The sequence below is a fragment of the Dunckerocampus dactyliophorus genome, chromosome 1 (assembly GCF_027744805.1).
Source record: "Dunckerocampus dactyliophorus isolate RoL2022-P2 chromosome 1, RoL_Ddac_1.1, whole genome shotgun sequence".
Classification (NCBI taxonomy): domain Eukaryota; kingdom Metazoa; phylum Chordata; class Actinopteri; order Syngnathiformes; family Syngnathidae; genus Dunckerocampus; species Dunckerocampus dactyliophorus.
The window spans coordinates 10,762,650-10,787,567 of NC_072819.1; the positions used below are offsets into that span (position 1 = coordinate 10,762,650).

Here is a 24,918-nt window from a genome sequence, read left to right on the forward strand (position 1 = left end):
GGGTGGAGGGTGTGCCTCCTGCATCCCTTGGCGGGGCGGCCCTGTGTCGGGGGTCGGGCGGGGGTTGGCCCGGGGCGGGCCGGGCTCCGCTCCCTGGGGGTGGGGGTGGCGGTGGGCGGGAGTTGGCGCTTCCGGCGCGGGCGGGCTTCTTTCCGGCTGTGGAGGCGTCTCTGGGCCTGCCGGTTTGTGGCCCCCGGTACCCGTCTGCCTTTGTGGGGTGTGATCTCTCGCTGGTCTCAGGGGTTGGCAGTCCTCCGGCCCGCTGGCGCCCTGTCCTTGGCTGGGATTACCTCTCTTCGGCCCCTTACTGGTCTTCCCGGGGGGGGCTCTCTGGGCTGGCTCTTGGGGCACTGATCTTTGTGCTGCCTGCCCCTATGGGCCTGGTGGCCTTCTGGCGGCCGGGGCCCGGCCTTGCTATTTGGGGCGGGGCTCTCTGGGAGGTGGAAGGCGGCCCCTTTCCTTTCATGCACTCTCAGTGACAATCACACGCCCACACATTCCTGCACCTCTATATATATATGAAGTCTTCCTTACATACAGAGATACCTGTACATATGCACACTCACAGTACATACGTACTTCCCCACATTACTCACTGAGTTAACCAGGGTGTTATTATGTTGTTGGTTTTATTACAGCGACGGTGATTTCGCAGTATGACTATATATATATATATATATATGTGTGTATGTGCAGTGTGTATGTGTATAATATATATATATATATGTGTATATATATGTATATATATGTATATATATATGTATGTATGTGTATGTATGTATGTATATATGTGTGTATATGTATTTTTTTTTTTTTACAGTGATGTGCATTACAGTAACTTTGATTCTATTCACTATCATGGATAATCATTTCATTACTACAGTTATGTGTGACTGTTTCAATGCGGTATTATCATGGTGATCACTATCATAATTCATCATTTCATGACTGCTATTGTGTGCGACTGTTTCATTGCAGTATTGTCATTGTGATCACTGTCATAGTTCATCATTTCATGACTGCTATTATGTCTGATTGTCATTGACAGCTTTGTCATTGTGGTTGTTGATATTGATTTGTCCTTTATCCTTGTTCGTCTTTATAGTTGTCACGGACATTTATTTGCTGATGTCGTTCTGTATGTTTCTGTTGTTCTGTCACAATTGTTGTTGTTGCTGCTGTTGTCCTTGTCTCTTGTCTCTCTTTTTTTTGTTTTTGTCCCCCCCCCCCCCCCCCCCCCCCCCCCCCCCCCCCCCCCCCCCCCCGTTTCCGTTTCTCTTCTTCTCTGTCCCCACCTGCTCTGGTCCGGTCGCTCCAAATTTGCTTTATAACAAGCATCAAGGTCGAATAAATTTTGTATGACAGGGGAAGTGTATATCACACTTCTCTCTGGCAGAGTAAATCTGTTGAGCACTTGACGGCATTTAGGTATACAATTCTATCTGCTTTAAAGGCTGGACAGGACAGGGGTATAAAAAAAAAAAAAAAAAAAAAAAAAAAAAAAGCCAGTGGAGATAATTGGCGGCAGGTGTGCACAGACAGCTCCGCCCCTGCCGGACCAGCGGTGCACTGCAACAGATGGCGGACGGGCGGCGGCAAAGCAACACCACAGCACATGAATAGTATAGCAATAGTGTGCTGAAAACAAATATAGAGCGATGGTAAAAAAAAAAATAGATGGGACAACTGTAGATTTCAAAAGGTGAATAAAATTTGACAATCGGGTGTGCTGTCCATATATGGTCATGTTGTTTACATCTTTTATTTAGCTCACTTCCTGACCATCCATACTGTATGCTGAATACAGTAACATATCTCACCATGACAATTGTTGGTGGACTAGGGTGGTATGATTCACAGCAAACAGACTTCACTAAGATGTGGTGCGTTCAATGATTAGATTAGAAAACACCGACGTCAATGTACACTCTGGAGTGGGGCTAGCCACCTGCCATGGGCGAGTGAGGTGCATCGGAGGTTTTAAGTAGAGCTGCAATATGCAAAAGCAAGAAGGGGGAGTGAGACAAAAAAACACACCTGTTTATCAGCTGATCAAAAGTTTAAGACCACAGACTATAAAAGCCCAAATCTGCTCAAAATTGTCATTTTCTGTCAGGCATTCACACTGTCATGCCCTCCTGATGGCTAAAGCTAAGAAGCTTTCTCTGTTTGAACGTGGTCGGATTGTCGAGCTGCATAGGCCTCTCCCAGCGTGCCATTGCTGCTGAGGTTGGGTGAAGTAAATCAGTAATTCTACATTTTTTGAAAGATCCTGAGCATTATGGAACAAAAAAGTCAAGTGGTAGACCCAAAAATATCACACCTATGCTGAGCCGGAGGATCCGATTGACTGTCCATCCAGACACAGGGCGGTCTTCGACCCAAATGAAGGCCCTCACTGGTGCCTCGTCTCCTTCAACACCACTAAACTGCCTGTTTAGACTTTGCCAGGGAGCATCAAACATGGGACATTGAAAGGTGGAAACAAGTTTTATTCTTAAAAAATTAAAAAATGTAACCTTGACGGTCCAGATGGCTTCCAACGTTACTGGCATGACAAGGAGATCCCACCTGAGATGTTTTCTACCCGGCACAGTGGAGGGGGGCCATCATGATCTGGGGTGCTTTTTCATTCAGTGGAACACTGGAGCTTCAGGTGGTGCAGGGTCGTCAAACGGCTTATGTGCAGATGTTGCTGCGGGCATCCCTCATGACTGAGGGCCCTCGTCTGTGTGGTAACAGCTGGGTTTAACGCTGCACTTCACAATGCTCGCTTGACCAAGGACTTCTTCAGGGAGAATAACATCACTCTTTTGGACCATCCTGCATGTTCCCCTCATTTAAATCCCATAGAGAACATTTGGGGATGGATGGCAAGGGAAGTTTATAAAAATGGCCATCAGTTCCAGACAGTTGATGCCCTTCGTGAAGCCATCTTCACCACTTGGAGCAATGTTCCCACTAGCCTCCTGGAAACACTCACATCAAGCATGCCCAAAGCAATTTTTGAAGTGATGAACAAGAATGGTGGAGCTCCTCATTACTGAGCTTTTTTGTTCTGGTTTGGAGAGTTTTTTGTTATTTCTTTGAGCGATGGTCTTAAATGTTTGATCAGCTGATGAACAGCCTATTTTAATTTAATTTTTGTTTTCAATAAATTACTTTTTCAGAGTGCTTTTTGTCTCACTCCCCCTTCTTGCTTTTGCATATTGTAGCTCTACTTAAAACCTCATTAAGATCCAAATGTGCAAAATGCTAATTCTAGCAATTTTTCAACTGCTTTTAAGATTTTGATCAGGAGTGTGTATATATGTTAAAGGTTTGGAGATGCCCTCAATGACCTTTTTCACCAACGCCATATCAATATCACTACGATCTGTAGATATTTTATTCTTGCTTTTAATGACAGTATCCAATATTTCTTGTTCTGTCACAGCTTTAAGAAACAAAGAACAAGGACTTCTCTCTGGTGGATACTTTTCATAATAAATAATTCCCAGTATCAGGGATTTGTTTTGCTAATTCCAGTCCAACATTTACAAAGAATTCATTAAATCTATTAAATCTATATAGAAATAGTTCTTTTTACTTTTCTGTGCTTAGAAGAGATGTCAATATTTAAGGGGCTTTGCAAAATTGTATTCATTTTGTATTATTAATTGGACTGAAGGTTAAGACTTGTGTTTTTTCATTGTTATAGATATTGATATTGATATTTGATATAGATAGATATACTGATTGATTGATGCCATGTAGATGGAAGTATGCAGACCGCTATTGAGGATGACATCCAGACTCTTAACCTGAGGGGAGGGGGAGACTATGGTGTTGTTGATGTTGAGGGAGAAATTTGGATAGTATAGATTTAGAATCGACCAGAAGGACTTGATTTCAGGTGGTGAGGGAGGAGGGAGGGAGGATTGAATTTGATTTGCTAGGGAGGTAGAGCTGGGTGTCATCCGCAAAGCAAGGGAAATGGAAGTTGTATTTAGAGGGAGAGGGAGAAGGTAGATGTTAAAAAGGAGGGGTCCTCGGACAGAGCCTTGAGGCACGCCTAAAGGGAGGACTGGGATATGTGGGACTTCAGCTGAATGAACTGAGTGCAGCCTGAGAGATAAGAATGAAACCAGCTGAAGGGGGTGTGGCTGATCCGATGGAGGAAAGTCTATTAAGGAGGATGGAGTGAGAGATTGTGATGGTAGGTGGTCCGGAATGAGGTGTGGATGATGGCAGAGAAGGTGGAGAATGGCTCACATTGGGGGAGATTTTCAGTTGAGTGAGACGAAGAAGTTGAACTTAAAGCCTGGTGGATGTTTTGAATTTTACAAATGAAGACCAGCAACAGGGACGCCTATATCTCGCCTAAAATATCTCATCAATTGCTTTGCTGTGATAACTTTTCTGATCTACTCATGCAAAAAGAAAGAGTGAATTATGAGGTTTTGGGATTTGCACACATTTCCTACGTTCTTTATCAGCTCCACCAAGATTTCAGTGACACTGGTTTTCATTGGTCAAAAACCGTAACATGAAATGTACTTTCCCCCAGATATAACACAGATTGTGCATGAGTTTTGTAGACTAGCTGTCGGTGTAAACATGAGTGAGAGTGATTGCTTGTCTCAATCGCTGCAGTAAGTTTACATGAAAACGACCAAGTAAAAGAAAAAGTTATTCCCTTTCTTATTCAAAAACATATTATTAATACTCTGTGCTTTCTCCCATTCCATTCCTTAGGTGCGTTGGTGTTATCCACATCCAAGGATACAAAATATCATAAATAGAACCCAACCACTGTTCACCATTCACTGATTTTGCTAGTAGCAAATATGTCATTTTCCTTTCTATCTATGCAAGCTTTCTGCTCAAGTTCTTTTGTCTTGCCAGACTGGTTAGAATCTATGTCGTCAGCGCCTCTTAGAATGATGTGTGCACGTGTGTGAGATACTGCAGATAACGTGTCAACAGCAATCCCACTTTTTTATGAGAGACGACTGGAGGACACTCTTATCAAACCCACGGCTGTGTCTTTGCCACGGCACTGTTTACCTCTGACGTCTTATAAAGCACTGCGCTCCAACCTCATGGCACGCAAAGATCAGATGTTTTTGTTTATTGCCTCTTTCGTAGTTCAAACCGAAGCTCCAGTTAACCTGATGTACAAACTGATGGACCCCGGCGGGGACGAGATGGGTCATGACGTGCTGCTCTCCTGGGCATATCCGGTGCCCTCCGACCTGAAGTATGGTTGGATTACACTGGTGTACGAGCTGCAGTACAGACGAGTTAGCGAGCCCGACAAGTGGAAGGTAAAATGTGTGAGATTTAGCATGCAGAAAAGTAGGGGTGTAACGGTCCGCCATGATCATGGTTCAGTACCTACCCTGACGCTAAGGTCACAGTTCGATTCAGTTTTGGTACGATAAGGGAACAAAATGGAAAACAACTTTGCTTTTGTATAAATAGCTTTAAGCCTACATCACAACCGGTCGCACAGGCTCCTACGGGTCTGCATGCAACAAAACCCAAGAAACGCACGGAGGGTGCGCGTATGTCTGTAGACCGGCCACAGAGGTTCTTTGTCATGCCAAACAACCTCTAAGGGTGCTTATTTCAAAACAAACTTATGCGCTTATGTCTGTATGACCAACGTGTGTCTTTGGTATGTTTTTCTAGTGTCAGGTTTGGGCAAAATGTACATTTTTTTGTACATCGCACTTGCAGACTCCTATGTGAGTCGTGCACCACACATGCACCCCACATACGAAATTAGTGTGGCCAACGCACATTCAGATATTTTGTACGTCCGCCATACATGTGAAGATGTTATTCTGCGTTCTCAGTGAACAAAAAAAATAAAAATAAATTTGGTGAATGCCCAAAATCACACAGCCAAAAATTTGTGTTGATAAACAACAGAAGAGGTTTTTCGAGCTCTGGCTAAGCCGAAGACTGGACTGCACTGTATTTGTTTACAGAGTAGACTGTTGTTGCCAGGCACACTTCCTGTCCCTCACGTTTGTACTGTGTACCATGTGGGAAATCAGATTAGGAATAATATATGTAACGTTACACCCCTCTAGAAAAAATTGTCTGGATTCTCGTTGATTTTTGGACTTCTGTCGGCAGGTCAAGGAGTCGCTGCGAGAACCTCGGGTCAAACTTCTTGGCCTCCCCAATAACGACTATGTGGTTCGCGTCCGCTGCCGCTCACACAACTACGGCCTGTGGAGCAAATGGAGCCAGCCGATACTGATGAGCATTCCTGCCCAAGCCCCAGCAGGTGTGACGTGCACTATGATGTGAGGGGTGGTTATGCATTCAGCCTAAGCAGCGGGGGCCAGAATTAATTCTACGTTCTTTTCACTGAAGCAGATATACTTCTGGTGCTGATTCTCGTGACAAGTATCAGCATGGTGGCACTGCTGGCCATTGCGGTGCGTGTCCTTCCACAATGTGCGAGGTGAGGCACATTCTTCCGCTCAAACTGTCACATTCCTTTTCTTCATGGGTGTTGAAAAGGTTGTGCGTAATTTCCCCTTTCAGAGTAAAAGACTTCTTCCTGCCGCCGATTCCAAAACCGCGCATCATCGGCATTGACCCGCTGCTCCTGAAGGTAACACACATTCTATCCTCTCTTCTGGAATGTCTCATTTATCTAACTTCCTGTCTCTGTGCATTGCCACTCGCTGTCCTCAGAAGGGGAACCTTGATGAAATCAACCATCACCTCTCCAACTTCCACAGCTACATACCTCCCAGCTTCATGGAAACAGAGGTGTGGGAGCAGGTGAGCCCTGACAGCATCCACCTTGCTACGCCCAATGAGTGCACACTTCCCATCAAGTCGCCCAGCCAGGCGATGGACGCCCTCATTGTCCCAAATGACTTGACCGCCACCACGACCCATCATCCACCCACCAGCCAGCTGCCAATGTACCTGAAAAGCCCCTACTGCATGACTCCTCCTCAAGCGTTATCGCCACCACTGGCCGCGCCATCTGAAATGGTTTGTCCGACAGAGAGTGGGATGATGGGCCAGCCCACCGCAGCACCAGCCGCCATCACTAATGCTTACCCGCCGCAGGATTTCTACAGCTGCGTGCAGCTCATCGACAGTGAAGCGTTACATCTGGTGCCGTGCCTGCCGCTGGCGTATTGTCAGCTTCCGCCTCTCCCGAAGTTTGATTTACATGCCAGCGTAAAAGAAGAAGAGCAGGGCAAAAAGCTGGATGAAGCCGGAAAAAAAGATGGTAGCGAGTCCAAGGAGAGCGAGGCCACACCCCCTTCTGTTGACAATACGATCTGAGCGCATGCAGGATGAGCAGAAACAAAAGCATCCATCCATCCATCCATTTTCTATGCCGCTTATCCTCATTAGGGTCGCGGGCGTATGCTGGAGCCTATCCCAGCTGCCTTCAGGCGAGAGGCGGGGTACACCCTGGACTGGTCGCCAGCCAATCGCAGGGCATATATAGACAAACAACCATTCACTATCACGTTCATACGTATGGACAATTTAGAATCACAAGGGTAAAAAGTACACACACAAAAAGGGAAAAGTACAACCAAAAAATACCGGGCTGCGCCGCGGGGAAAAAAATGGACTCACAAAAAACACTTTAGAAGAACTAAGCAGGAAAAAGGTAATGCACAAAACTAAATATCACTGCTGAGGCAACAAGCAGGTGAAAACACTAACAAGAACAAAAATGCACTGCTGAGAACCAAGCAGCGTCGGTGAATGACCTGCGGCTGTTTTTTTCATCTGCGTTAAGCAGCTGCTTGCTACTTTTTGATGTCCAGGCAGAAGCTGTAGTAATTCTACATTTCATCAACTTTACCTCAAGATTTGTCAGATCAACCCACATGGATGACTTGTCTGCACCCTTAATCACCAAGCGGTTCTATCTCCTTACATTTGTCACAGCGCCAACTTTCACGTACCGGCGATCAGCGGTTCCGTTTCATAACATACATCATACATAGAAGAGATCCGTGTTGATAATTTAGCGACATGGTTGCCATATTTAGCAAGTTAGGGTGCACATTTAAGTGTTTGTTGCGTCTTTTTATTATTTATTCGGTAATTAAATACAAGCCATCAACAAAGATGTTCACTAGCGACGGAAGCTAACAAACTAAATGCTAAATGCCTCAGACACGTATTAAACACACTTTAAAGTAGAAAATGTATACGTACTCACCACAAATGAATAATAATAACGTCAAATGATTACAATTTATAATCAGATTATTTTTCAAATTAATTAATCATGATTAATCACCAGTTGCAAATAGGTCTGAGATATGCCCGTTTTTGCTGTATTTTATTGAAAGAAAGCTACCTGACAGGACGCGATTACATATATTTGTATGTACAGTATTAATAGCTCCATTTTAACTGAAAATTAAAATCAAGCTAAAAGATAGTATGCATGTGTGAAAATCTGGTTACCTAGCACAGGTTCCTTTAATGGTAGCAGAACATTCAAATCACACTTTAACAGTGTTATTATGAGCCATGAAGGGTTGTGTTGGAAGACACCACGTCATTTCATTTGAATTCACATGTTTTGAGTGTATTTTCTGGGATTTCCAAGCATACTTAAATGCAGCATGTTGTACTTCCGCAGTGAGTTACAAAGTGAGTGATAAGACGCCTATTGTTTTTCTTTGAATTTCTGTTTATTTAGCCCACAGATACACGCATAATAAAGACATTGGGCCTCATTCACGTAACGTTCTTACTCACAAATCTGTTCTTAAAGCCTTCTTACGAAGATTTTTGGCATTCACGAAACGTGTTCTTAACTCACAGTTCTTAGATCTAAGAACAAATTCTACGAACGCTCAGGAGGACTCTTACGCACAAGCAAAGCTTGCACTTTCAATGCGCAATCGCCCTCATGATGGATTTTGCAACTTGATCCCAAAAAATGTAGTGCAAATAAAATATCCCAACAATGATTTATCATCAAAACAACTAAAATATACTCCATGGATAAATATATATTCAAATCCCAATTCATCAAAAAAAAAAGTAGCTGGCTGGACGTGCGCTGCGCAGAGAGAGAATGTAAAGGGACCATTAGATTTATTTGCTGAAAGCGACGAATATTTGATGTCCCTTCAGGCTTCCCTCTCCGTTCTTGCAGGTGTGCAGGATCATCAGAATAACATCGCAATGAAACGTGGTGTGCCTATTGCACACGGAGCACCCCCAGATAACGACATGCGCCCCCAGCCACGTCTTGAGCCAGAGCACGGGGCTGCTGTATTAATTAGGCAGCGTCTAATCAAATGTAACCACAGAAAAAATTAAATGTCACACACAAACTATGTATTTTGACTTTATTTTTCCATCGTGATTGTGTAAATATTTTCGAGTTTCCGAAATGGTTTAGTTTCTGATTGATGGCCCACCTCCCGTTTCCTCCAGATCCCTCCGGTGCAGTCCAATCTTTTTTTTAGTCTATTTTAAGTCAAAACACTTCTTTTTAACCTCTGCGGTGGTGCGTTTCTCCGTGGAAACGGCATTTATGTTTCCTGCAATGGTGCTCCATGCCGACTCTTTTTGGATGGCCTGATGACCGGTGGATACACGTGAAAATAAGGTGGTCTTGTGTTCGCTCACTCTTTGTAAAAGCACCTCTATTTCAGTAGAATTGAAGTTTTTCTTTCGTTTGTTGTCCAGCTGCTCCTCAGTCTCCCCCTTGCGCGTTGCCATCTCCGCCTCCAGCTGCCTGTTGCGCACGGCACATTTTTTACCTTATATAGGAAATAATAGGCGGTGACCTATGCCTCACATGCACGTGCATCCCCGTTGGCATTCATCAACCTAAGAACACCGGTGCGAACGATTATCCCTACTTAAGAACGTGTCGTGAATGCACCTTCTTAAGTACACTTCTTAAGAAGACTTTTAAGAAGATGTTCGTGAATGAGGCCCATTGTTGTGATGTTCGGAGTGACCGTGAATGCATCGTGAATGTGAATGTCGTTCCGATGACAAAGGGGCTAGAGACGTGTTTGTGTGTTGGAGATACATATATGGTGTTGGAATTGCACTGCTGTTGATGTGTTCAGGTCAGAATAAAGTTCTAAAAGCGCATGAGACTCTGTGTGACTGTGGGGACGCTACAATGTGCCTCCTTTTGTCGTCATAACAGAGAGGCGTGGCTTGCCATCATGTGTGTGCGTTATTTATTATTATTATTATTATTTAAACATTTAATGTAATTAATGAAATAAATTACTTACCGCCGTTAAACACTTTTTTTGACAGCCCTAACAAAAGTACTACAAACAAATTAATTGGAGTCTCTAGCTGTCGGAGAAGGCCTTTCTCCAAGTTATGAGGCGGGATTGTTATGTTTTAGTTTCACTTTTGTATCTCACAGCAACTATGGTGCGGTCAAGAAACAGTGAACAAAATATTAAATCTCCAGGCTTGGCGAAAAAACATTCTCAGTTAAGCATAAAGACATAAACGTGTAAAAATTGTGGGCTTTTTTAAACAGCAAATGTATGCTGTACATTTGACCTTTATTATTACATATTTATCAATTATTACCGACTTAGGGTGTCCTTGTCCTTGACCAAAAAGCACTACACACGCTCTACTGTTCACTGATATTACCATATCTAACTTATTGTGCGGTAAAAATGATGCATAAAGCAAATAATAACCTTCTACCCAAAAATGTAAAACAATTCTTATCAACAAGAGAGGAGAAATATGATCTGAGGGGAAAATTTAACCTAAAACACTTCAATGCACGGACAACACTGAAAACTTTCGGCATTTCTGTATGTGGAATCAAGTCGTGGAACGGATTGAGTAAGTAGCAGTGTTGTCAGCTGAAAGACAAAGATTCATTTGATGGTCCTATTACATGTAAAGGGCAGACACACCTAATGACACTACCAAGAGACATTAGCACATCTGAACTATAGTTAAGGAAGGAGGTAAAAGGATAAAAATGGGTGAATACTGTGATGAAATGAAAACAAGGACAATTAAGGAAAGAATTGAGGTGCAAGACAGAAGGAAGGAATGTACAGGAGGAAAAACAAGCAAAGGGGATGAGGAACATCCAGGAAGGCAGAAGTGGAGAGTATGAGTGAGAGACTGCTTGTGTGTCAGTGGCTAAGTGTCGGATGTCCAGGCCTCCTGCATGGTTGAGGGGTGGGGGTATCGCAGGGGGTGGGGGAACACTAACTTTAGGACCATGTGTCAGTGTGCCGGCCGCCAGCCTCTCATGACCTCCTGAGATGGACGCTGCCTCCGGCTGCCAAAGTAAGACTTTGTTTGTTTGAAGGCAAGTGATTGTGTGCTTGTTTGTGCGACATGTCTCACTGTTGAGTTGCGTGTTGTTTGGAATTAAGATCTGTGCAAAATGCCGCTCTCAGGCCTGCGACACAGCTGTCGCTTAAAAATAGATCTGCTGCCAGGCCTGAAAACACTCAGACTGTTTGGCATAGACAATATCATCAGCTTATCAAGTGTACTGGTACCTTTAAGGCCGACACATGATAAAGTTGTCCGAATATGTTAGTTAGCCTTACTCTCAGTACTCCCGACACACATTTATCAACAGCAATGTTTTTACATTGGTAAATACATTATGATAGGTAGATAAGTGGAACACTTTAAAGTTGACCAACTCATCAACTCCTGGTCCAACGTGTTCTTCTTATTACTAAACGTACGTACAGTACATGGTCACCTGCCTTTGTCGACATAAAATTTGAGACCCAAAGGCCTCATTTGCGTGTAAAATTGGTCAATTTATGTCCATTTGTTGTATTATTGACTTCATCATTATTACTTTTACGACTTTATGTTATCGCAGATTTATGCACTGACCAACAATTAACATTTACTTAGAAAAATCCTCCTATTCTCCTCTTCTCTAATTAAACTTTACAGTTGCTTTTAACACATAAAATCGAAACAGGATTTGTAAATAAATCTTATATTACAAATGTGTTTTCTTAAATTCTGTTGTGTGAAAAAACAAAGTCATCTGTATTTGATTTTTTTGCAGTATTCATTTTTAGTGATCCAGAAATACATAGTAACTCTTACAGTATGTGCATGTAATGTTGCAATGTAGCATTTTGGATTACTTTCATATACACCACTGATCTTTTAGTTTAACAATGTATATATTTTTTTTAATCTGATTGCTTCCATCTATTTTATGATAGCACTAGACGAACGATAAATAGGGGTGTCACAAGATCTCGCGAGATTAAAACGTGACAAGATTTTGTTTAAAAATAAAAAGTCCTGTGGGAACTAGACCTGGGATAATAATCAATAAATTAATTAATCACACAAAAAATCCAAATAAACTTGATAATTTTGCCGGTCTTAATATAGTCCCAAGTGCATGCATCTGTTTTCCTCATCTCTCGCCTCCAAACAGGCAGGAAGAGCGCTCACTCTGTGCACTGGTTTCAGCACCTTGGCACGTGTGTTCCATAGAACAACGGCATGATTGGAGTGAGCCCTTTTGTGAGTCATACAGTCTCTTTGTCTCGGTGGGTGGAGGCAGGACCAGTAGCACACACAAGAGTGTAACATAGTAGAAATTAAATTAGTAAATTGTAATATATTGCCATGTATTTTTTAAAATATTTTTTCTAGGGCTGTCAAAAATACGGCGTTAACGTTGGTAACAGCATGCTGGGAAGCAGGCAGTACTCTGTGGTGTACTGCGCATACGCTGATTCAAACTGAATCTGAGATTTTTTGGAATAAAATTTACTTGCATTTTTAGAATGGGGTATGTGTGTGTGTGTATATGTGTGTATATATGTATATATGTGTATATGTATATATGTGTGTGTGTATATATATATGTGTATGTATATATGTGTGTATAGGCATATATGTGTGTGTGTGTGTATATATATATACACACACACAGTCAAACCTGTCTATAGCAGCCACTAAAGGGAAACAGCAAAAGTGGCCGCTATAGGCAGGTGGCCGTTATAGACAGGTTGGTGGCCATTTTGAATTTGTGCGCGCACAAATTAACATGTCTGTGATTAGAAGCTTGTTGTGTTTGCAGATACATATAATTATACTGTTACATGTTGACCAGTAGAGGGCACTGTGGGACTGAGGATAAAAGTTGTACAGCACTACTAGGCTTGTTATTATCCACGACCCACAGAACAAAGCTGTGCTAGTAATGTCTTACGCTTGTTTTTAATATTTTACTTTTTATACGGCAGAGTGTCATTACAGCTTTAGTTCATCAGGAAGTGACGGGAAGTGACGGTGCGACGTCACGAGCAGGAGAGCTAGGCTGAGTGCTAGCTGTGAGTGTCGAGAGAGTTGGGAAGTGTGTTTATGTTGGCGTGGATGTAAAGTCCTGCAGTGTTGTCTGCTGATAATAAAGCTATTAAAGTGCATCTGCGACGTGAGTCTCTCCTTCCCCACAACAAGGGACATTACAGTATTGACCAGTGCACATTGTCTCACACCAGGAAATAAACGGTGTCACTGCACGGTGTCTTCAACAAGCTCCTAAGAAGACGGCTTTTTTTTATGTCGAGCAACTGACAGTTTGTGTGGATCTTGTGAATGATTGTGACTGAGCTACGACTCAGTAAATAAAGTCTACACACGACGGCTTCATTGATTAAAAAATGAAACTTTTTCATGTATGAAGCTTCTGCTTGAGTCAGCATTTTGGCCGCTATATGCGGTCAGATATTGACCAAGGAATAAAAATGGGTGGCCGTTGGCCGCATTAGACAGGTGACCGTTATATACAGGTGGCCGCTAAGACAGGTTTGACTGTATGTGTATATATATATATATATATATGCACTGATTACATTTTGTACAAATGGAGGAAAATCATGTCAACAAACCGCCGTACGTTCAAAAATCCTTTATTATGATCCATTCTCCTAGTGTCTCTGGCAAACGTCACAAGTAAATGGCTATTTTCGGCTATGTCAACAGGAGTCAGCTAATTCAGGGTGTGTCAACGGGTTCCACTGTTGCAAAAGAGCTTTTATTTGGCTGCATTAAGTGTTTATACTTTTTTGCGGTGGTGGGGAAGGGGACACTGGTTTCACTGAGCAGGAAGGAACCGCCTCAGCTGTCATGGCGTCTGCCAGCGAGCGTGACGATCAGATGGTGCCCAGTGGTGACGAGGAGGAAAATGGCATCCATGGTGTCCAGTCTCGTTACCTGCGCTGTCCATCGCCCAGGTAACAGATCAGCTTTGAAAAGCCAGTCTGTGCAGGACATGAGACAACTTTTTGTCTTTTCTGTTTCTAGCCTTTCCATGATGTCAGAGTCTAGATTTTCTGCCATCTCGGGCTCGGACGCAGCCAGCATCTTTATGGAGCCCATCCACCTGTCATCCGCCATTGCTGCCAAGAAGATCATTAGTGAGGGTGAGACACAGTTTGACAATCTCAGTCAGAGATTTTTCTTATTTGATCATATGAGAGGCCTCAAAGATGTCCACCAAATATATAGTCTGAGCCAACAGGACACCACGCACCGCACTCACACACCGGGACCATAATTGAAAGAGTAGCAGATGAAACATGTATTTCATATTAAGCTGCTGTGAGTTCAGTGCATCTGAGGAGGAATGAGATATGAGTCAAATGAGATGATTAAGTCTAATGAGGTGACTGGCGTCCGATTCTCATATTTAGCTAATGAGCTCAAGCGATGACTTGAGTGAGATGATGCATGTGGGTGAGTTTGTCCATCCCGCACCCGTCTTATGGAAATTCATGTCAGAGGAATAAATGACAATTAGCAAACATTATTGTGCTTTAAAATTCCAGCAGATGGTCCTGTTCAAAATGTGTTGCCTACTAAAATCATAACCAATAGTCAACCCTTACAACATGGCCTATTATTGCACAATGCGGAAAGCAGCTCATTTCTATGTGGCACAAATATTCGTATAAGAACAAAGTGCAAAGTATGAAACCTGGGACTGATACAATCAGTGAAATTACAAACTGGGCTCATTGAGCACATCTCTGCGGGTTGCTTTTTATTTTGCTGCATGACTGAGTGATTTTTCCTGAGGTGTGATAGTAGATTAAAAGTATTGAATGAAGACGCCTTACTCCCCCCTTGCATAAATGGCGTTTACTGTCATTACAAATTCCATATTACAATCGGAAGGTGAAACTTGGAAATCATTTCAGACTGTGGACGTAATGAGCGAGCAAGCTTTGTTGCTCTGTGGAGCATGATGCAGTTTCACCAGGTCTCACTCACACATTGATCAATATTGGCAAAAAAACCCAATGCATTCTCATTTTTATCTCATTTTTATGCCAACATCGGACGATATTATCAGACATTCCTAATAACAAAGCATTAAATGGACACCATAATAGTAGGGCATACATGTGCTGCATAACATCATGTCATCAGTGCAGCCCTGTGTGGCTACGGAAACACTATAGCTTCTACAGCCAACCTTGTCACAATCCGTTCTCAAAACTTGTAGCGAGGTGAATACAAGTTAGTATATGATGGTAAGTTGTTACTGGAATTACAACAGGAAAAGCAGCATTGATTATGTAGACATGACTTTGGACAGCTAGCCGGGACGTCCCATTGGCCTTCGGAGCAGCGTACCACCGCTGGCAGCTTTAGAGGGAGATGGAAGCAGTGTCACGCGGTAGTTGTGCTAGCCTGGCGACGAGGCTAAAGGCAAGACCGTGACTGTGAGCCCATCTGTTTTATCAATTATCTTTCATTACAGTTTTTCTCCACTGGTTTGGCTCATTTCTTGAAACAGAAATTACGTTCTCAAAACTCTTAATATCATTTGGCCAAACTGTCTTACAGTTGAGCATCAAACCATAGCTCACTTGCAAAAGCACATATTTCTCCCAAAACTGTTCACTCATGCTTCAAAGCTAATTCCTTTCTCATATGAATAGTCAGTGCCACCAAAATGTAAAGATCGTTCTCAATGTCTTTGGCTCACTCCCAAACAGACCAGACCTTCTGGTTCTTTTACCAAAATAAACTTGGATGGGTCAGCTGTTGACTCATGTATAGCACTGCAAGTCAAAATGTTTAGATATTTTGTCACAATGGCAGAGGACCACTGAATTATCCCTCATGTACACCGCTCAGACTTAGCCCAGTGTAATGTTCTAGAGAAGGTTTGGACCCCAGATGCAGAGGCGGAGAGCTTGGAGGGCAGTTCAATAATATTTAATGACACAGCTTGCTAAAATAGTCCATGAACAAAGGGTGTAGGCAAAAAAACAAAAACTGAGAACAACACCATGAAAAAAATCAAACCTCGCTAAAGAGCTGTCTAGAGAGCTGGGAATCAGCTGGGCAAAACTAGACAAATATACAACTTGGAAAAGAAGTCCGAGTGTAGAGCGAAATTCCACATATGGGCAGCCGGTAGGAGTGAGGACAAAGACCAGCGGCTCACAGCTGCCAGCAGTCATCTTAAATGGAGTGAGAGCAATTAGCCACAGGTGTGCCCAGCCTTCCCGCCTCCAGCCACCTCAAGGGTGACTGCAAAAGAGAAAAACAGGCCAGGAGAAGGCAGGGATAGAAACAACCATAAGCAAGACATGAAGGCCAGTGACCAACTTGACAGTAAACCCCGCCCACCCCTGCTTAAATGACGCCACCCGGCGGCTTACCTGGCTTCTCAGGAAAACGCTTGTAAAAGTCAGAAAGAAGGGTGGGGTCGAGAATGAGAGACCGGGTAATCCATGAGCAGGGCCGTATGCCTCCCAGTCCACCAAATACTGGAAACCCCTGCCCCTTCTTCTCACATCCAAAATGGCCTTGACTGTGAATGCTGGGTGGCCGTCAACCAGTCTGGACAGAGGAGGAGGCACCTCTGGAGGGCTAAGGTTGCTGGAGGTAACGTGCTTCAGGAGGGAGACGTGGAAAACCAGGTGCTTCCTGAGGGATTCTGGCAGACGGAGCTGAACAGCGGAAGGATTCAGGACACGTTCCACAGGGTAAGGGGCAATGAATCTTTGGAGCTTTTTGGAGTCGGTGTGAAGAGGTAAGTCGCGGGACGATAGCAACACCCTCTGTCCCGGGCTTGTACTCAGGGGCGACCGAGCGGTGGCGGTTGGTTAGACGCTGATTGCACTCCGACATCTGCCTGCATATTGCGCCAGGCCCGGCGGGCATGGCGAAGGTGGGCGGCCAATGAGGGAACTGCCACCTCCAACTCCAGGGAAGGAACTCCAGGGGTTGGTGCCCATAGGCGACGTGGAACGGGGAGAGGCCAGTGGCAGAACTGACGAGGGTGTTGCGAGCGTATTCGATCCATGGCAGATTGAAGGACCAGGAGGCGGGCTGTTGGTGGCAGACGCATCAGATGGCCGCCTCCAGGTGCTGGTGTGCTCTCTCGGTTTGGCCGTTGGTCTGGGGGTGATAGCTTGAGGACAGGCTGGGTGAGGCTCCAAGGGACCTGCAGAAGGCCTTCCATTCAGCTGATGAGAATTGTGGGCCCCTGTCCGAGACTACGTCCAGGGGGATCCCATCGAGTCTGAAGGCATGAGAGACTAGTAGATCTGACATCTCCAGAGCCCAGGGAAGCTTGGGAAGGGCAATGAAGTGAGCCATCTTTGAAAAACGGTCCACTAGGGTGAGAATGACTGCATTGCCGTTGGCTGGTGGAAGTCCTGTCACAAAGTCCAATGCAATGTGGGACCAAGGGCGGGACGTGATGGGGAACGGCCACAGGAGACCTGCTGGAGCCAGACGAGTGGGCTTGTTCCATGCACAAGCCAGGAAGGCGGGCACGAATTTCTGGACGTCTGATCGAAAAGACGGCCACCAGAACCGCTGTGCCAGGAGGAAGGCGATGCGGGCACACCACCTTGGACTTGCGCCCACCGGAGGACCTCGGGGCGAAGTCCCGGGACCACAAACAGTCGGCCCGCCGTACATCCCTCAGGAACAGAGACTTCCTTTACCGCATCGGCCACCTGCCTCTCGATCTCCCATTGAAGGGCGCCCAGGGTCCAGGACTAGGGAACGATGAATTTCTGGTGGGCCTCTTCCAGAACAGGAGAGTGTAGTCGGGAGAGGGCGTCCTGCTTGCTGTTCTGGGGGCCTGGGCGGTAGGTCAGGGTGAAGTTGAACCGGGTGAGGAAGAGGGCCTAACGTGCCTGTCGGGGGTTGAGGTGCTGAGCAGACCGGAGCGGAGGTATGACAGGTTCTTATGGTCCGTGTGAACGATGAATGGGAGTTCCAAGTCCTCCAGCCAGTGCTTCCACTCCTGCAGTGCTAGGATGACAATATCTCCCTGTTGCCAATATCGTAGTTCCATTCGGCAGGAGTCAGGCGGCGAGAGAACAAGGCGCAGGGGTGCAGCTTCTGGTTGTCGGTAGAGCGCTGGGAGAGGACGGCCCCTACACCTGTGCCAGAAGTGTCAACCTCAAGGATAAATTGAGAAGAGGGGTTAGGATGGATGAGAACTGGAGCAGCAGTGAATAAAGATTTGAGCTTCCTAAAAACCGAGTCAGCCTCTGGGGTCCACGTCAAAGGGACTTTAACAGATGTAAGCTTCGTCAAGGATTCCGCAACCTGACGAAAGTTCCTAATAAACCGACGGTAGAGGTTGGCAAAGCCCAGGAACCTTTGAAGAAGCTTCCTTGATGTAGGAGCGGGCCTGTCGACCACAGCCTGGATCTTGGCTGGGTCGGGGCTAAGCTGACCACGCTCCACGATGAACCCCAAAAAGGAAACGGAGGAGTGAAAAGAGCACTTCTCACCTTTAACGAACAGCTCGTTCTCGAGTAGCCGCTGCAGGACTAACCGGACGTGTTGGATGTGCCACCTTGTCCTGAAATGACAATGGTTACTGTACTTTTGTGTGCATGTAACAGAAAACAATTGTCTATAAAACTGAAAAAACAATTGGATTTTGGATATTATGGTAACAATAGTATCTGAGGTTTGGCATCACACATTACAGTCATACTATCAAGGAAATTGTACTATTTTTATTCACAAACATAAAATAACGTCCGTACATCAGAGTAATGAAAAAATGTGTTTAGCATAACGTACTGTTTTATATACACATGAACAAAAAACTAGGAAAATTTTATGCAGCCTAAACTACTATAAGTAAAGCTGGAGTTTCACAATTGACACTTCTTCACTGGTCGTTGTCCTCACCCTCCCTCTCCTGGACACTGTCCTCACCTTCCTGGGTGTCTACACGCTGCTGTCTGTCTGGGCAAAGATTGTCATCCACATCACAGTCCAAATTCTAATTTCACCCGACTGTCACATAATCAATTCAGCTATTGTTCCAAGAGATTCATATACGGTATTCATGGTATTACAGTATATTCTTGACTAATTTTGACCAGTGAACAGACCATTGTACATGCGATGACTTGTACATGTGATACAATGAAATGATGCTGACATGTTTTGGAGAGAATAACCATTAGACCTGAGAATGGATAATCAGTTTAGATCAACAAGAGCTATTCAATTGGAAATTGTGCTAAGTTTAGTGTAACTGTGCTAACTGTAGCTAGTCACTTTTATTGCAAATGTTTATTCAAAATAAGAGTGTAGCGTACAGTGGTGCCTCAATGCAGCAACATAATCCGGACATTATTAGAGTGTCAAAAATAGATTTTTATGGGCGTCTCAAATACTTGTGTTTAATTGCTTTTCGCGGGTGGTCTAGCAAAATAACCCCCGCAAATAGTGGGGATCTAATGTATAAGGTTCAACTAACTCTACTTACATCACTGTTGTAGGAGCGGAGCTTGTTTGTAAGCGGAGGACCACCTGTGTATCCAAAACTAAAAAAAAGTCCTTAGTGTCTGTTGGCACTGAGAAAAGTTAGATGTTTAGCTTGGTTAAGTCAATGCAAGTCCTCCTTTCCGAGAGTATTTGCCCTGTTTTTGAGAAGATTCTCTCTCTACTTTCATGTAATAATATAATCCTGTATCCTTATGTGTGAATGTCCTCATGGCGTGCCCATTAGATCACTACAGAAGGTCTACCTACAAATTAATTTTGTTAATAAATTTCTTAATTTATTGTATTAATATTTTATGGGAGTGTGTCATAACGAAATGTCGTAACAGAAAACGCCTAAACAAAACGACATACAGTAACACAAAATGTCGTAACACAATACTTTGGAACAAAAGGGCCATCTGTATTTTGTACAGATGATTGCGCATGAAGGAGCCTTTGGCTGATCAGCACTCATAGGCTATTCAATCAGATTTGGCATCACAAATTATATATGTTATGTTACTGTTTTTTTTATCAGATCTGGAATTTCTTATGTAACCTATTTATTGGTCATTATTGTACAGGACAAATAACCATTAACAATTTTAGCTCAATTTATGGGATGACTAAATGTAAACGGGCTAAAATGGGACACTTGGCAACCCTACCTCAAAAGAATCCAAAGTTAGGCTGTCTGTTATTCACAGAGCTGCCACCTCGTGGTGTCCGCACTGAGTCCATCCCAGAGTCTATGCTGGAAACTGCAGACCAGCTCATGGTGGAGGATCTCTACAACCGAGTAAGAGATATGATTGACGATCGCAGTCCTTACAACACTCCCTGTGTGCTGGACATCCAGAGGGCCATGGTTCAGGAGCGCCTGGAGGCCCCTAGCAGGCCTGTGGACGAGGTGTGGCCTAACATTTTCATTGCTGAAAAGTGAGTGGGACACTATCTTCTCATTCAGCGTAAGGTGAAGTCAGCGGTGTGCGCTGTGGGAGTTTTATATCATTGCGCATGTTACATGTTAAATGTTCCATTTCACTCAGATCTGTCGCCGTAAACAAGGCCCGCCTGAAGCGAATGGGCATCACACACATCCTCAATGCTGCTCACGGTACAGGCGTCTACACCGGGGAGGCTTTCTACGCAGGCATGGGCGTGCACTACATGGGCATCGAGGTGGACGACTTCCCTGATGCAGATATCTCGCCACACTTCCGGCCCACTGCTGAGTTCTTTGACGAGGCTTTGCTGAGCCACAAAGGTGAGCGTCATCCTGAGGAATCTAAGAAATTAACTTGATATGTTTTCTTGGAAGAATATTTGTTGATCTTCAACCTTCTGGAGTTCAGAAGAACTTATTGTCCTTTTGTTTGCAGGCAAAGTTCTGGTGGTTTCCATGATGGGCGTCAGTCGCCCAGCTGTTCTGGTGGCATCCTACCTCATGATCTTCCAGCACATGAGCATCATGGAGGCCCTGACAGCTATCCGGAAGAAACGGCCCATCAACCCCAACGAGGGTTTCCTGAAACAGCTGCGACAGCTCAATGAAGACCTGATGGAGGAGCGAGATGATGATGACACACTCAGCCAGTGTTCCGTTATTGACGCACGCACTCGCGCTTGTATTTTTGGCGACGGAAGCCAGGATAACAACACCGATGAGGAGGAAGAGCAAAGCATGATTGAAGTGAAAGCACACTCCATCATGATGGAGGAGGAGGAGGATGGCACCAGTGTGATGAGCAGTGTGGCATCCTCCGCAGCCGCTGAGGCGCTCAGAAGTGGATCGATTAGACCGCAGGCTAACCAACCTTCATGCAGTGTTCAAGAGAAGACAGTCCTGCCTGAGCAGGTGGGAAGCAGTGAAGGTGCAGAGGATGAAGATGGGCTGGACAGCATGATCCATGAGTGGCAGCGCAGAAATGAGCAGTACCAAAGTGACGCATGGTGGGAGGCGCAGCTTAACAGCGACAAGGAGGATTCAGCGGCCGGCATGTATGCAGATGCCGATGTGGAGAGCGTCACAAGCGCAGATGTGCGTGCCGTGAATGAACGGTTGAAGCGTCGCACCAGACGCCCTCCATCAGACACCGTGTCCACCTCCAGTTGCACCAGTTATTCCGACCTTTGGAAGGAGCGGCTGAGGGAGATTGAGGAACAGGCCACAGCTCGTTATCGGAAAGAGGATGACAACAAAGGCAGTGAGAGCACTGCCACACAGGGACAAGCGACAACGAAAAAGATTGAAGATGAGGTGGAGAGTATCCTCTCAGACACTACCTCCATGTACAACTTCTGCCAGAAGAACAAGGAGAAGATGACCCCCTTGGAGCGCTGGCGGGTCAAGAGAATCCAGTTTGGCTGGAATAAAAAAGACCGGGGGGATGGAGAGAAAAGTTCTGTTGCTGATGATGAGAAAGTGGACGGTGTCGAGGTAGTAACTCCGTCCTTCGAGGACGTCAACCTGACGGCCTATCAGGCATGGAAGCGCAGGCAGCAGAGACGACTGGGCGAGGAGAACGTGGATGAGCTTCTGGACCTGAGTCGGGTTGAGGACTCTGCAGCTGTCAAGCGGAGGCAAAGGCGAGAGGAGATCCTGGAGCGTTCTAAGAAAACATTAGAAGAGAGTCAGTCCATGTGCGGCTGGGAGAATGAAAGCTGTGTAAGTGGAGCTACAATACCGCTCTCCGCCTTCTGGGCGGGAGCTGGAGTCACTGGACCACCAACCACCATCAATGATGACAATGTGTCAATGCTCAGTGGAAGCTCATCTGTCATATCATCTGTATCACAGGCTCGTAGTACAAGATCAATGCAATCTGCTGCGCTTCTTAATCCTGTAACACCGGTTCCACCCATCCTCCCAGTTCCAAGCGTCCAGGGTCCCGGGGGAGAACCAATGGTTAACTTGGCCAGCATCCAGAACTGGATTGCCAATGTGGTCACTGAAACCATCAAACAGAAGCAGAGCGAGATGAGCCTGCCTCCTCCATCACGTGCGGGGTCAGAGCTGAGCTTCGGTGCTGCATCAAGTGGGATTTTGGGCCGGGGTGGAGACGACGATAAAGAATCCATGTTGAGTGGTGCCTCCTATTCCAGCGGTATGTTGCAGGGTCACGGCCAGCCATCATCTGTCCTCTCAGGTAGCAGTGTCAGTGGCGTCAGTGCACGAGGCTCTGCACTGGACACCAAGAAAAACAAAATAACAACCACCAGCGTCCCTCTATACAGCCTCTTCCAGGACCAGGTCGACCTGAGCAAACTAAACGCCATGGACAAAGAGATCAAGACGGACATGAGAGGAAGGATGGCGGCCTATGAAAAGAAGAAAATCCTGGAGGACAACAAGCGTAGCACTTTGTACAAAAAAAAGAAACCAAAGGAGAATGAGGATGAAGAGGAGGATGAAAGGAAGGAGGAGGCCTTTCTTGAAGAGGCAAAGAAGAAAAAAGAAAAACCTGCAAGGACGTTTGGTCTCTCTGGATGTCTGAACCTAAACCCGGCTCTGGAGAAAGACAAGAACACCAGCATTGATGACTGGCTGAAAAGTGTCAGGCCCCCTCAGAGAGAAGCCGCAGCCGCGGCAGAAAACGATCCCTATGATGACATAGACGACTCCGCCTCCCAATTTGACTTCTCCAGTCGCCGGGCTTTGTGCACTGGTGAGGATGGGGACGACAAGATGTACGGTGGCACCTCCAGGTACTCATCTCTGCTAGGTGAGAAACCATCTCCTGACGATGTGGAATATCCTGGCCACAGTCGAGCCGGGAGGTCATACAGCCAGGACGATGAGGCGAGTGACCTCAGCTCAAGGAGGAAGTTCACATATCATTCACAATACAAAAGCAATGACACAATAGGGGAAAGGCAGGCTGCGGATGATGACGACGATGCTGAGGAAGAGGACATTGCCAACTTCATTGCCCAAACTAGGGAGAGGGCCAGAGCACGGGCTGCTGCTGAGGGGGAGGACAACGAGGTGGTCGCCGCCTGGAGGGCACAGCAGGAAGCAAAGTGGCAAAAACATATCAACGAGTAAAAACAAACATCATTTATTCTTTAAATGCACCACTGATGATTAATGGTAATAATAAATAAAAAATAATTTTATCAGTGACTCTTGTAAATACATATTAGGGTTTTCCCTGGGTTTCAGGTTGACAACACGTGCACACATGCCAGTGTGCAGCATAGACAACAGCATTGCAATCGCTCCTCAAGTCGCATCATTTAGTCAATGCAGTTGCTCCTCTGCACACAATATAGAGAGAAAGCAGATGAGATATTGTCAATGCAACCATGTGGAGACAGAAATATCATGCCGTCGCGTAACAAATAAGGCAATTTATTTTGTTTAATAAAAGAAATGTATAGACCTGTAACAGACCAATAAAATGAAATGAAATTTTATTTTACATTTCTTAAAAGGCTAAGCCAGTGTTGCGTCATAGGTGACATAGAGGTGTTATTATTTTTAGAATGATTAGAATCAACTTTTCTTGACTTTTTGCTCTTTTTTTCATTTTTGCTGTTTTTTTTTTTTTTTTTTTTATTGTTGGCCTGGGCAACACTTTGGACAGCCTTGTCCTAGAATTACTTCTACACCAAAAATGTGGTCAGCAATGATTAAAATGTCATATTTATTCAAACTTACTCTGAAAGCTAGCCTGCATCTCAGATGTGTGTTATTGGTGACAAGGCGCATTACTGGTATAAACAGTTAATCTTTTTCTCACCTTTCTGATATGTTTTCCATTTTTGATGTTTTTTATGGAGTTTTCTTGTCTTATTGTCTCATTTTCATGCCAATAAAAAAAGGTTGTTATTGTTGATATGGTCATGTTCCGCTCTTATTTTGGTGTGCTGCACTTCCTGCTGGGAGTAAGCTGCAGCCGCTTCACCCCAGGGGTATTGTGCACAGCTGGCCGCAATCTCAATTAGTAGAGTTTAAAAGCCCAGCATCGTCGCAAGTGGGGCACTTGCCGGTGTTTTTCCGAAGGCGGAATATCAGGGAAAAGGAAGAGTGCGAGATAAGGAACCCAAGACTTTGACTTTACATTTGTGAGGTTTTGATTTTTGGAGTGGAGGCGAGTTGTGGGAAGTGGACTGGATAGGTCTCGGCCGACGGCCTAC

At 44.9% G+C, this 24,918-nt stretch overlaps 2 protein-coding genes across 6 annotated transcripts in view; both read left to right on the top strand.

Annotated features, from left to right (window-relative positions):
* Nucleotides 1-10,193, top strand: part of LOC129187626 (growth hormone receptor-like) — a 32,382-nt gene extending 22,189 nt beyond the window's left edge. For 4 of the 5 annotated variants that reach the window (XM_054787173.1, XM_054787192.1, XM_054787201.1 and 1 more), the window contains 5 exons: nucleotides 5,131-5,309; nucleotides 6,130-6,283; nucleotides 6,373-6,463; nucleotides 6,547-6,616; nucleotides 6,700-10,193. In XM_054787173.1, coding sequence (XP_054643148.1) covers nucleotides 5,131-5,309; nucleotides 6,130-6,283; nucleotides 6,373-6,463; nucleotides 6,547-6,616; nucleotides 6,700-7,308 — 1,103 coding nt within the window. In that variant the 3' untranslated portion in view covers nucleotides 7,309-10,193. The remainder of the gene's footprint in view (nucleotides 1-5,130; nucleotides 5,310-6,129; nucleotides 6,284-6,372; nucleotides 6,464-6,546; nucleotides 6,617-6,699) is intronic. The other variant, XM_054787182.1, reaches the window with a different exon arrangement.
* Nucleotides 10,194-11,220: 1,027 nt separating this feature from the next.
* dusp27 (dual specificity phosphatase 27) lies at nucleotides 11,221-24,524 on the top strand. Its single transcript, XM_054780779.1, has 6 exons — nucleotides 11,221-11,301; nucleotides 14,093-14,243; nucleotides 14,314-14,432; nucleotides 20,484-20,715; nucleotides 20,826-21,043; nucleotides 21,159-24,524. Exons 1-6 carry the CDS (start codon nucleotides 11,277-11,279, stop codon nucleotides 23,822-23,824), a joined length of 3,411 nt encoding a protein of 1,136 aa, XP_054636754.1. The 5' UTR covers nucleotides 11,221-11,276; the 3' UTR covers nucleotides 23,825-24,524.
* The last annotated feature ends 394 nt before the right edge of the window (nucleotides 24,525-24,918 follow it).

Bases quoted from the DNA above. Each gene is read 5' to 3' on its own strand.
- dusp27 (XM_054780779.1), top strand. From the start codon at position 11,277: ATGGACGCTGCCTCCGGCTGCCAAA. The intron at 14,433-20,483 runs GTGAGACACAGT...TGTTATTCACAG, and splicing joins CAAGAAGATCATTAGTGAGG to AGCTGCCACCTCGTGGTGTC. The intron at 21,044-21,158 runs GTGAGCGTCATC...TTTTGTTTGCAG, and splicing joins GGCTTTGCTGAGCCACAAAG to GCAAAGTTCTGGTGGTTTCC.